The sequence below is a fragment of the Bos indicus x Bos taurus genome, chromosome 27, assembly GCF_003369695.1.
Source record: "Bos indicus x Bos taurus breed Angus x Brahman F1 hybrid chromosome 27, Bos_hybrid_MaternalHap_v2.0, whole genome shotgun sequence".
NCBI lineage: Eukaryota > Metazoa > Chordata > Mammalia > Artiodactyla > Bovidae > Bos > Bos indicus x Bos taurus.
This window is the reverse complement of record NC_040102.1, coordinates 16,201,858-16,215,275: the sequence shown is the minus strand read 5'-3', so window position 1 is coordinate 16,215,275 and position 13,418 is coordinate 16,201,858. Positions and strand designations below refer to the sequence as shown.

General features: G+C 40.1%; 1 protein-coding gene and 1 long non-coding RNA gene across 5 annotated transcripts in view; one reads left to right on the top strand and one right to left on the bottom strand.

Moving 5' to 3' along the window:
- The first annotated feature begins 537 nt into the window (after positions 1-537).
- LOC113885059 lies at positions 538-5,674 on the top strand. The gene is made up of 4 exons (XR_003509122.1): positions 538-892; positions 1,327-1,442; positions 4,003-4,113; positions 5,510-5,674. It is a non-coding gene; the product is annotated as an uncharacterized LOC113885059 (long non-coding RNA).
- The window catches only part of FAM149A (family with sequence similarity 149 member A), a 41,964-nt gene continuing 33,505 nt past the window's right edge, over positions 4,960-13,418 (bottom strand). The window contains exons 11-14 of one of the 4 annotated variants that reach the window (XM_027530181.1): positions 10,597-10,717; positions 8,572-8,700; positions 8,406-8,484; positions 4,960-5,198 (exon numbers count right to left, since the gene is read on the bottom strand). In XM_027530181.1, coding sequence (XP_027385982.1) covers positions 5,125-5,198; positions 8,406-8,484; positions 8,572-8,700; positions 10,597-10,717 — 403 coding nt within the window. In that variant the 3' untranslated portion in view covers positions 4,960-5,124. The remainder of the gene's footprint in view (positions 5,199-8,405; positions 8,485-8,571; positions 8,701-10,596; positions 10,718-13,418) is intronic. The other 3 variants (XM_027530184.1, XM_027530182.1, XM_027530183.1) reach the window with 3 other exon arrangements.

The window sequence follows — 13,418 nt, the reverse complement described above, 5'->3', positions numbered from 1 at the left end:
TTTAGTTGGAAAAAAAAAGATTTTTAGTTGGAATTTCAATATCAAACTCTAAAAATTAATAGAATAGGCTGAAAAGTAGAAGGATATAGTAGACCTGAAAAGCACTATGAACCAGTTCAACATAATTAAGATTTATACAATTTTCACACAACAGCAGGATGCAAAGAGAATATCCTGCATTTTTACTTTGCATAATTGGATTAGTTTTTCCAGCAGCTATTGTATAGTTTGCTCACAGCCACCTGCAGAGGAAACCTAAGACTTTTCTCTAACTGGATTTCAAGTCATCAACATATACTGACATAGAACAATGTTTGTGAAATATTAAGTGAAAAAAATAAGCAAGTCGCAGAACCAAGTATTTAACCTAAATGCCCTCTTTGGGAGACCTTTTTTCTTTAATTTAAAATTTATTTATTTTAATTAGAGGCTAATTACTTTACAATATTGTATTGGTTTTGCCATACATCAACATGAATCTGCCACGGGTGTACACGTGTTCCCAATCCTGAACCCCCCTCCCACCTCCCTCCCCATACCATCCCTCTGGGTCATCCCAGTACACCAGCCCTTTGTTTTTCTTTCTCTCTACCGCTAGACTGATATCTGGAAAGAAATACACTGAGCAACTTGATCATTTGGGAATGGAGAAGAAACTTGAACTTTTATGTGATTCATGTCTATATTGTTTACTTTAAGACTTTAAAAAAGTGTATCTGTGCAACATCTGTTAGTATATCTTCCTGGACTTCGATTTCCTCCTCTCTAAAGGATCAAGGATAGAACTTGCTGGTGGCCCTGTGACTAAGACTCTGCACTTCTACTTGGTCAGGAACTAAGATGCCACATGACTAACATCTCTCCAAAAAATGGATCAAGGCTGAACTACAAGGTCAGTTATACATATAAAAGTACAGGGTTTGTATATATCTGACTCTCTGCTAATCTCTGTGGACAAAACAAGAACTGTAACATACAAGCGCTGCCCTCGGAAGTGGAGAAACAGGGTGATCCCAGGAGCAGCAAATGTGAGCCAAGAAATGCCCCCACTCAGGGGAGGATATGAGGGATTCAAAAGGCAGTGGAGGGGCTCCTGTTTGCACACAGATCAACTCATAGTGACAAGAGCAAGGTAATTTGACTGGCGGCATGGAGCAAGCTGAAATAGAGCTTGACTGCCAGGCTTAAACTTTTATTTCTATTTTGAAGACAATGGTGAGTGAGGAAGAGGCACTGAAGTTTTTTTTTTTTTTTTTAAAGGGGCAACACAATAAAAGCCTTCTATTTTGTTCCCTTTCATCTTTCCTATGGTTTCCTTGTTACCAGATGGGACCTTCTCATGCTGCCTTGGAATATTGAAATTTCAGATGAAACCAGTCAAATGGCCAGGCCTGCAAGAAATGTACAGCACCATCCTTTCTCTCCGGGTGACAGAGTGCACAGTGAGTCCACCATAAAGTGGAAGGATCCTCTGTGTAGGGAACAGTGCTCTGCCAAGGTCAAGACTATCAGCCTTTGTAACCATGTTGATTGTCAGCCTTGCGGAATGAATCTGACTGCTTGGGAAGGTGTGAACCTTCCCTCCTGAAGATTCATTCTAGAGTAAAGGTTGAATTCCTTCTCACTTGGAAGGTCTTTGCCACTCTCTCCAGCAAGTGCTTTTGACAGTTAAAGTGGTAGGCCAGAATATGTTATAAACTACAGAAGGGCTTTGTAAATGTTGACACTTGGATTTACTTAAATTTTCTGTCACTTGGAATGGTTCCCAATATGAAAAAGGTATTTTAGACTGAAAAACAAATTCTGACTGGATACAGAACTATGGTATCTATATACTCACACACATGAAACCATCAGTGTAAATTCCTATCATCTTCAATTCCTCTCCCTGTATTCTCTCCTGAAGCCTCTGCAGTCACAGTTTTGCCTTGACCATTCTCCTAGCACAGATCTTGTCAAGATCACCAATATCTTCCATGTTTTTTTTTTTTTTTTAAGTCACTCAGGTGTGTCTGACTCTTTGCAACCCATGGGCTATACAGTCCATGGAATTCTCTAGGCCAGAATACTGGAGTGGGTAGCCTTTCCTTCTCCAGGGGATCTTCCCAAACTAGGGATGGAACCCAGGTCTCTCACATTGCAGGCAGATTCTTTTTTTTTTTTTTGCTGTTGTTTATTTTTTATTTTTTCAAGCTGTGGGTCTTTTTTTTTTTTTTTTTTAATTTTTTTAACTTTACAATATTGTATTGGTTTTGCCATATATCAACATGAATCCGCCACAGGTATACACGTGTTCCCCATCCTGAACCCTCCTCCCTCCTCCCTCCCCATACCATCCCTCTGGGTCGTCCCAGTGCACCAGCCCCAAGCATCCAGTATCGTGCATCGGACCTGGACTGGCGACTCTTTTCGCTGAGTCAAAAGGGAAGCCACAAGGGAAGAATACTGGAGTGGGAAGCCTATCCCTTCTCCAGGGGATCTTCCCGACCCAGGAACTGAACCAGGGTCTTACAAACTGAGCTATGAGGGAAGCCCTATCTTCCATGTAGCTAAACCTTTAAGTCATTTCTCAGACCCTATCTAAATTGACTTATCAACAGCATTCAACATATGTGAGTGCTTATTACTTTCTTGAACCCCTGCCTCGTTTAACTTTGAGGATTCCATATTCTCTGGACTGTTTTCTCCCTCACCGGTCATTCTTTCTGCTTTGCTCGTTTCTCTTCGCACAACATACCACTAGATGTTAAAATACCTAGAGCTTGAACTCTTTTTCTCTGCTTTTCCATTCTCCACTCTCTTGTTTAGCTCATCCATTTCAGTACTTAATTTGTGTATTTTATATACATATCTGTATCTATATGTATCTGTATGTATATATATTCCCCCAGTCTGAACCTCCTCTTTATCTCCACTTAGACATCTAATAGGCATCAAACACACACATCCCAACATGCTTCCAAATCTGCTGCTCTTGAATTCTTTCTGATTTTGGTAAATGTCAACATCATCTTTCCAAGTATTAAACCAAAGCCTTGGGGTCAACCTGGATTCTTGTTTTTTGGTTGTTGTTACCCTCCTCATCCAATCCAACAGCAAATCCTATTGGTTCAAATTTGAGAACACACCCAAAGTCCCTGACTTGTCACCAGCTGCCCCTCTGTCATCTAATCTGAAACATCATCTCACATCAGATTACATCACTCTGTCCTCACAATTCTCCAGTGGCTTCTGGTTTCAGGTAACTTATAACTCCCACCGCCAAAAAAGAATCTTAATCCCTTGCCCCTGTTACTTTACTGATCTCATCTCTTATTATTTACCCCCTTGCTAAGTCCATCCTATGTCCCATCAGCCTTTTTACTGCTCTCTCAACCTCCAGGTATGCTCCTGTTTTAGGCTGTGTGTTTTCCCCTCTGTCTAGAATTTTTTTTTTCATCTCTATATGACTTCTCATTTTCTTTGAGTCTTTGCTCAAATACTCTTTGCAATAAAGCCTTTCCTGATTATTGTCTAAACTTGCAACTCTTTCCATCCTGTCACATGGCCATATGTTATGTTTCTTCATCACATTTATTATTATCTGACCTTATATTTCTATTGATTTGTTTAAACTTTTTGTCCTCCATGAGAATATAAGTTCTGTTAGGGCAAAGTCTTTGTCTTGTTCAGCCCAATGTTCCAGAATCTTACATGAAGAAGGTGCTTGATAAATATTTGATGAAGTAATAAATCCAGGATGACGGTCACACAGTCACACACATGCTTAGTGCATGTATTCACACTAATATATGAAAGTATATTATTTAGGAATATGCCTTTTTAATCTAGCAGTATATAACTGTCTTGACTTTTGTCTCATTCTATTATTAATGCCATTAAAATCCTAGTCATTAATAGATATTACTCCCTCCTTTAGAAAAGTTGGTACAATCTTCCAGGTTGACTAATAATCACATTGTTCTAGTCATTGTGCTGACTTTCTTTTACCTTTTTTTACAGGCACTTTATATGCATAGACTATACTGCTCTGATAGAAAAGAAGACATGGCCATTTGAGATCTGAGAATATCTGAATCCAAGGATTTCAGCCACTATTAAAGGAAAACAACGGTAGGTAGGGGGAAAAGGAAGCAAAAGATAAAGGACCCTAGAGGCTTGCCTCCAACTGATACTGCTCCTGCACTGTCTCTGTTCAATTTTCTATGTTAATATCAGGTCAGGACATGTGCTCTGAAGAAAAATATGGCAAGTCTAGAGGACAGAGGGTGGATAGAGCTGCTGTTGAGACAGAGGGGTCTGGGAAGGTTTTCTGCAGAAGTGACCATTTAAGCAGAGATCAGATTGTGTTAAAATGAGGAAGATGCTGCTGCAAACACTTCCCACCAGTAGATGAGCACTTCTGTCGTTAATAGTAAAGAGGAAACCATATGCAATATGGTTTAAGTACATTTATATTCAGCTTTTACACAAGCAATCAATTTGGGATACTTTTATTGTATTTGAAATAGACTGCCTGAATTTGAGCATGAAAACTAGTAAAAACAAAACTGGCTTGAGACACTTAGCCATTGACTTTCCTCTAAGTCAGGACAATGACTAGAACAATCTGAATATGAGTCAACCTAGCATACTGTACCAACTTTTCTATCTTCTAAAGAGGGAGTAATATCTATTAGTGACTATGATTTTGATGGCATTAATAACAGAATGAGACAAAAATGTCAAGACATAGTTATATACTGCTAGATAAAAATGCTTTTTTCCTAAATAATATATTTCCATATGTTACTGTGTGAATACACACATTAAGCATGTGGATGTCTGTGTATAATTGATAAGAGGATGGATTATAAACACATACTAGATTCGTCTGAGTAAAACCTAAAGAATCTGTATAGGAATGCTTCCGATAAAGGAGGAGGTTGGTAATTTTGACTCATATTCTCTTAACAATGCAAAGTGTTCAAAATTAAATTGTTTATTTGTTTGCATTTCTCTCGGGCAGTCTAACATCTCAGACTGTCAGATACATAACATAATACTTCTTCCACTTTTCAAGTGATAAATGGTGTGCTGAGGCTTTCAGTGCTCCAGAAGGGTTGTAGTTCTGATGACGTCACATCAGGAGGCCACTTGGAATCTCTTTCTTAAAGTCAGTGTTGTCCTCTGGAAAGATTTAGGTGGATACTGTGAGCCTGAAATACCAAGCAAAATTCTCATTCAAATGTTTTTACAAATCCCAGCTCTCAAAAGGGTCATGTTTGTATGTTCCATGCAGAGGATATATATTTTTTTAATTAAAAAAATTGTAATGTCATTTTTACACAAATCAGGGAACAGTCATAGGGAGAAACTGCCATTTGGGGTGCTGAGAAGAAGGAGGGGTGCTCCCCTTAACTGGGCCTGGATCCTGGCTGTGAGTTGTCCCAGATAACTGTCAGCTACCTTAAGAAGTCCTTCCCACTATTTGCCTCTCATTTCTTTTTTTTCTTTTTTCCTGCTACAGAGCAAATGTTGGTTAAGTTTATATCCCTGCTGCTTTTGGATCTGGGAACAAAGCTAAGCAGAAACCACATGCCTGCTCATCAGAGAGAAAACACATCGTTAGAAATACAGGATCATCTCTCTTATGTACCTTTCATTGCTTTAAAAAAATCATATTACTACTTTATTTTACTTTAATTTTATTTTGGCTGTGCCTTGTCTCAGTTGCAGCATGTGGGATCTAGTTCCCTGACCAGGGATCGAACCTGGGCCCCTTGCATTGGGAGCATGGAACTTAGCCAATGGACCACCAGGGAAGTCTCCCTTCCATTACTTCTATAGACATGAAAGAGGGCTCCAACCAGCAATAATAATAGTTGTCAGAAAGTTATTGGTAAGAGAATACAGTAACTTAGTATTTGGTGAAAAAGTAAGAGTGTAGATTTTAAACAAATTCAGAGTTCGGTTTCCCCTTCCTAAACTCTCTTCCTGGGTGCTATTCTACTTTTCCACTTAGCACACTTTGGTCAACATTTCCAAAACCAAACTCATCTAAACTCCTCAGTACCATCTGCAGCTATCTGCAGAGATCACATTCATCAACCCTCACTCTCCTGTCTCTCAAGTACCATGGCTTCCTTTAACAGAAAGAACTATTGTCACTGAAGACGACAGCAAACACTGCTGGGGAATGTATAAGGAAAACAGCAACAGAAAGGCCTGGCAGCTTGGAGCTATGAGCATAGCAAGGGAAATTTCAAACGAATACAGAAATCTTTGACATCACTATGCTGGGCTGATGTAAACAGTGGTAAGCCTAGAATGTCCCAATGCTTGAATTATACTAGATTTATTTTAAAATGATACTATATTAAGTATTTCCCTTAAAACAGCAAATTGTCCTCTATGTTTCAGATTATTTATAATAAAAATGGTTCATAATTTTTGAGCGAACAATGTATCCCTGACATCTGGCTAGGTCCTTTCCATACGTTTTTCCAATAATTATTCTATCTAGTCTATTATAAAAGAACTAAGATCCAGAGAGGTTGTTATTGTCTTTGTTTAGCTGCTAAATTGTGTCTGACTCTTTTGTGACCCCAGGGACTGTAGCCCACTAGGTTCTTCTGTTTATGGGATTTTCCCAGGTAAGAATACTGGAGTGGGTTGCCATTTCCTCCTCACGGGGATCTTTCCATGCGGAATCGAACCTGCCTCTCTTGCATCTCCTGCATTGGCAGGTAGATTCTTTACCACTGAGCCACCAAGGAAGCCCCTCAGGAGAGGCCGAGGCTCTCTTAAAGTGTTCAGCCAATAGGTACTAGAGTTAGGCATTTGATTCCAGAGTGACACACCTCACGACAACGCTATGTGGTGGTGGTGGTTTAGTCACTGAGTCATGACAGATACTTCGTGAGCCCACCAGGCTCCTCTGTCCATGCGACTTTCCAGGCAAGGGTACTGGAGTGGGTTGCCATATCCCTTTTCCAGGGGACGATGCTATGTTACCTCCTTAAATAAAAATGCTGGTAATGGTTTTGAAAATTAAAATATCATTGGCCTGAGTTCAGGCTAGAAACGTCATTCTTTAAATGGCATGCTGCTGCTGCTGCTAAGTCACTTCAGTTGTGTCAGACTTTGTGTGACCCCATAGACGGCAGTCCACCAGCCTCCCCCGTCCATGGGATTCTCCAGGCAAGAATACTGGATTAAATGGCATACTAGCTGAGAATAAGTATTTATCTATAAAACTCTAAATCATAAAATAACTGGAATATTTGTATTATTACTTTTGTGAAGCATTTTTATAATTAGATCTTCAAAGAGAATCTAAAAGTATTGAGTTTCATTTAGAAGAAAAGTGTAGAAACTCTACAACAGAGAAAGACCTTGATTTCTCTTAAGACTCATAAGACAGCATTTTCTTTTTTACGTGGGTGAGGCCCTAAGTTATTCAGAATCTTTGGGCATTTTCTGTTTTAAGATTATGAAAATTAATAAAAGGAAACCTCAGCCAAAGTTGGGGGCAGAAGGCCAGTAGAGGGTGCTCTCTGGCCTGCTTACCACTCACCTTCAAAAATCCCAATAGTAAGACAGCTGGTAAAGAATGCCTGCAATGCAAGAGACCCAGTTCAATTCCTGGGTTGGGAAGATCCCCTGGAGAAGGGATAAGCTACCCACTCCAGTATTCTTGGGCTTCCCTGGTGCCTCAGACAATAAAGAATCTGCCTGCAATGCGGGAGACCTGGGTTTTTTCCCTGAGTTGGGAAGATCCCTGGGAGAAGGTCATGGCAATCCACTCCTGGAGAACCCCACAGACAGAGGAGCCTGGTGGGCTACAGTCCTTGGAGTCGCAAAGAGTCAGACACGACTGAGTGACTAAGCTCAGCACAACAGAAAAAAACTATCTTGGTCTTCCAAACAAGCAGCCCAGCCACATCCTACCCCAGCAGGAAGAGGGAAGACTTCCTTGTTGCCTAGCAACAAGCCCAGCCAATGGGAAACCCAGCAGATCAGCCAATGAGAAGCCATCATTACTTAAACCTTTCCTTTCCTCCAATGAACTTTCCTTTTTCCTTTGCTTATGACTTCCTTTCCTTGGCCTGCCTTCCTTTTATAAAAGCTGTCCATGCCCTGCAACTCCTCAGAGTATCTGTTTGCCAGATGAGATGCTACTGGATTCATGAACTGTTTAAAAAAAAAAACAAGTTATATCTTCAAATGTACTCAGAAGATTTTTGTTTTTTAACCAACAGTAGAGAAGTGCTTGTCTTTGTATTTTGCTCTTCATAAAAATTCCTGAGATACAACCAAAGACTACAAACACTTGGTCAAAATTATCCTCTCAAGGTAGATAATCTTGAAAACTTGAAACTTCACATATGACATCATTTTGTTTGTATATGGAAAACACTGACCTGTTAAAAAACCTTGACCTGTCCACATGTGCCCAGCAAATTCCATCAGTGTTAATGAACCTTTTCGAGGTGTATCTGACTGTTAGAAGAAAAATAAAATGAAGGGTGAGTTTTATTGTTTTGAATATTTTTAAGAATCAGAGTTAACGGTTAACAGAGAACCTACCCGAAATGTATGGGTAGTGCTGGGCCTTGAAAACTGTTCCATGGTTAGAGATCTTTCTCGAAGAGGTGACCGTTCTACACTATCAGGTAATGCACTCAACCCATGATTTTGTAGATGTCTTCCTCTGAGCTAAATAAAGGATAATATATTCTTGTTAAAACAAATGCAATTCTTAAAAAGACAAAAGAAAATCTGTATGTTTCGATCAGTCTCTCGTCTATTCATTCTTTCGCTTATTTGAAAAACTTTTATTTAGATGTTGCTAAGTATACGGTCTACTAACACAAGTATCAAAATATACTTTGTGTAACTAACTGTATCTTTTAATCTGATAAAGCCCTAATAAGTAAATATGGATTAAAACATTAACCACATAAAATTATTAATATTAAATTATGATAGAAATGTTATTCTGCATTTGTGAATGCAGCATGGGTGCATTTGTGAGGCATCTGAATTTTTTTAAATGTGATGTTTGACTGCTTTTATGATTCCACTCTAAGCCACAATATTCTAAGGTTAAATATTAAAGCTTTGCAACTCTTGCCTTCTGGGAATGATTTTTATTGCTGTGCCCAAGGAGGCAGAAGGAATGTGAGAGAAAGCACTGCCTCAGTTGGTTTTTCTCTCTCTAGACTTTATGTTCCTACGGTTGGCATTCTTCTATATTTTATCGAAGAGACACAAGTTAGGCTTCTTTGGCTCTCCAATGGTTAAGGCTCCACACTTCCAATGCAGAGGGTGGGGGTTTAATGCCTTGTCAGGGAACTAAGATTCTATATGCTACATGGCCAAAAATTAAAATAAATAGTTGCTTATATTGGAGTCTCGGAGAAGGCAATGGCACCCCACTCCAGTACTCTTGCCTGGAGAATCCCATGGATGGAGGAGCCTGGTAGGCTGCAGTCCATGAGGTCGCTAAGAGTCGGACACGACTGAGCGACTTCAGTTTCACTTTTCACTTTCATGCATTGGAGAAGGAAATGGCAACCCACTCCAGTGTTCTTGCCTGGAGAATCCCAGGGACAGGGGAGCCTGATGGGCTGCCGTCTATGGGGTCGCACAGAGTCGGACATGACTGAAGCGACTTAGCAGCAGCAGCAGTGAGAAGTCTGTATAAATCTGGGGGAAATCTGATTATGCTTCCTACCAGCAGCATAGCTTCCTCAGACTTTCTGTAATTGCTTGGCTGAACTGAGCTTGGGTGAAGAAGACAGTGCCTCTACACTGCAGTGAACATGGTACAGACTAGCTATAAAGATGAGAGTTTAGGGCTTCGCCGGTAGTCCATGGTTAGGGACTCAGCATTTTCATTGCTATGGCCAGGGTTCAATCCTTGGTCAGGGAACTAAGATCCCTGATGCCATGTGGCAGGGCCAAAAAAAAAAAAAAGAGAGAACTAGTAAAAATGGCAGAGTATTTTACTGTGCTTTTAATCTATGCCAGGCATTATTTAACATCTATAAATTCATTTAATCCTTATAGCAATTCTTTGAGGTGGGAATCATTATTGCCCTTTTATAAATAAAATTAAGGGAGATTAATTTGTACCAAATCATACAGAGAGTTTGTGTGACAGGCTTCAAACACAGATCTACCTGTCCATGGGATTCTCCAGGCAAGAATACTGGAGTGGGTTGCCATTTCCTTCTCCAGGGGATTTTCCCAACCCAGGGATCGAACTCAGGTCTCCTGCATCACAGGCAGATTCTTTACCATCTGAGCCCCCAGGGAAGCCCCTTCTGACCTAACCTTCACACTTTTCCTTACTACACCATCCTGACCATCAGATATTTCCTTGACACCTGGACCCTCTGATTTAATTCAGGCCATGTTTGTATTTCACAAAATATTGAATCAACCGTCCAGCCTCCTGTAAATTCTCACAAGCTACTGACTTTCAGGAAGCAGATCAGGGAGATGTTTTATGCTACTGAGCTCTTGTGAAAGTGTTACAGTTATGTCTGCTTGCTTTCCAACAAACAGTGAAAATGGTGCACTTAAGTATTAAGACAATTGTCTTACGGAAACAGGGCGCGATCCGGGACCTGCCACGTGGTGCTCTCCAGTCTCGGAGCCTATTGGGGGCAGCCGGCTCCGTGGGGTTTGAGTCGGTGGGGAGCCCATACGGTCCACACCAGTTTGCCTGTAAACACAACAGTGTGACCTGAGCACCCAGGTGCAGAGAGACGAAAGACTTTTCTGCAAAGCTCCTCACCTGAGCTATTGATCACAGCCTGCCTCCAGCGCCTAGCAGAATGAGCTGAGTTTCCTGAAGATGAATGCGGGCGGGGGACTGAGCCCCAGCTCCAGTCACTCCCATGTTTAGCAAGGACTATGAGCCTGTGTTTAATAAGTGCTCAGCTATGTGCAGAACACACAAGTTTCTGAAGGTCTAGTTCCTCCCCTTATGGAGATTTGTTGTTGTTTAGTCTCTAAGTTGTGTCCAACCTTTTGCGACCCTGTGAACTGTAGCCCACCAGGCTCCTCTGTCCATGGGATTTCCCAGGCAAGAATACTGGAGTGGGTTGCCATTTCCTCCTCCAGGGGATCTTCTGGACTCATGGATCGAACCTGTGTCTCCTGCCTTTCCTGCATTGGCAGAAGGATTCTTTACCACTGAGCCACCAGGGAAGCCCTAAGGGAGATTACAAGTTATTGAAAACAAGATGAAGACACATAAATAATTAGATTACAAGGCAATGCAGTTGATACAGTGCTATGTCCAGTATCTGGTTCTTATTACAACTGCTGTAGAAATTTAGGGAATAGAGCAATCAATGCAGGATAAAATTAATTCTACTCTGCAGGGCTTAGGTGAGGAAAACCACAAAATTTTATGTAAGGTCATAAAATCAAGAGGTAAGATAATGCTCTTTGATGGGAAAACTAAATATTGTGAAAATGTCAATTATTCCTAAATCTTAAATAGATTTAAAGCTATGAGGTCCAATGTGATACTTTTTTTAAAATTTGACAACCAGATTGTAAAATTTATCAGGATGGGTTAGAAATTTTAATAAAAGAAGAGTAAGGATGATAAGACACCTTCCTTACCAGATAATAACATTGAAAAATTAAATGATCCAACTCATGCACAAGAATAGAGATGGATACTCTAGAAATGAATTCTAATTCATTTTTCATTTATTCACTAATCATAAACTTATGAAAATTAAAATATGACAGGTTTTGATCCATCAGGTTTTAAAATACACATACTACCTAAAGTTTACAGGCTGTAAGGAAAGAGTCTTGTCTGTTTCCAGGGGATCTATAAAAATTGGTAGAACCATTCTTAGAAGAACTTTGAAAAAATATTTCAAGAGCCTTAAAAATATCCATAATCTTTGACCCAGTAGCTTTACTTCTAGGACTTACTACCAGGAAACAATTTTAAGACACCCTAACTAAGATTTGCAGAAGGCAATGGCACCCCACTCCAGTACTCTTGCCTGGAAAATCCCATGGACAGAGAGAGGGGCCTGGTAGGCTGCAGTCCATGGGGTCGCTAAGAGTCGGACACAACTGAGCGACTTCACTTTCTCTTTTCACTTTCATGCACTGAAGAAGGAAATGGCAACCCACTCCAGTGTTCTTGCCTGGAGAATCCCAGGGACGGGGGAGCCTGGTGGGCTGCTGTCTATGGGGTCACACAGAGTCGGACATGACTGAAGCAACTTAGCATAGCATAGCATAGCATAGCAACTAAGATTTATGTCAGATAATATTCACTGCACATTATAATAGTGAAAATATAAAAGATATGAAATTTTCCAGTAACAGGGCAACACATATACCCACATAATTATATTTTAGTCATTAAAATCATGCTTTCAAAAATATGCAATAACATGGAAAATATGAGTAATGTTTAAGTGAAAAAGTGTATGAAAAAGTGGTACATTACAGGACTTCCCTGTGGTCCAGTGGTTAAGAATCTGCTTGCAGATGCAGGTTCCATCTTTGGTTGGGGAACTACTGATAAGATCCCATGTGCCACAATGTAACATCTTGTGTGCAGTGACTAGGAGCCAAAGCAGCCAAAAATACATTTAAAAAAGCTGTTCTTAGACTGTCAAAGCAATCAACAAGACACTACTATTAACCTAAATATTGCCTGACACTTGTGTGACTGAGAAAACGGCTTCTTTATAATTCTACAATTAAAGGAAGCGACAAATGTCTTTTTAATAGGCAATGATTTGATGTTGATTCCCCAAGGCCAATAGATTTTCTGAAATTCCCTACACAGAGTGAAACTTGTCCTTAGAGATAAATAAAACTAATAGGTATGTTGTTGAGTCTTTAAGTTGTGTCCGACTCTTCTGTGACCTCATGGGCTGTCCATGGGATTTCCCAGGCAAGAATACTGGAGTGGGTTGCCATTTCTTTCTCCAGGGGATCTTCCCAGTCCAAGAATCGAACAGCTCCTGCCACATCTCCTGCATCGCAGGTAAGGTTCTTTACTGCTGAGCCAGTAAAGAACTATTTACTGGAGCTATTTACTCTAATAGCTATGTATATCAATTTTTACACATCACAATGAAAGTATCAATTATGTTTTTTAAAGGCTAATCATTTGCTAATGATTAGTTTTACAGACTTGGTCACTGAAACCCATCCAAGACCCTCTCCCTCAAAGAACTTGCTTTTGTTTGGCTGCCTGTGCTATAGGTACATGGCCTGACTTTATATTCTAGTATCCAACTAAGTATACTACTTCAATTCATGTTAAATATCCAGAGGAATGAACCACTTAGAAAAATGTTCATATAAAATTTGACAGCGGATGCTTTGTCTGGAATAAACCACAAGCTAAGCGACAAGCATCTCTGTCCTCTGTG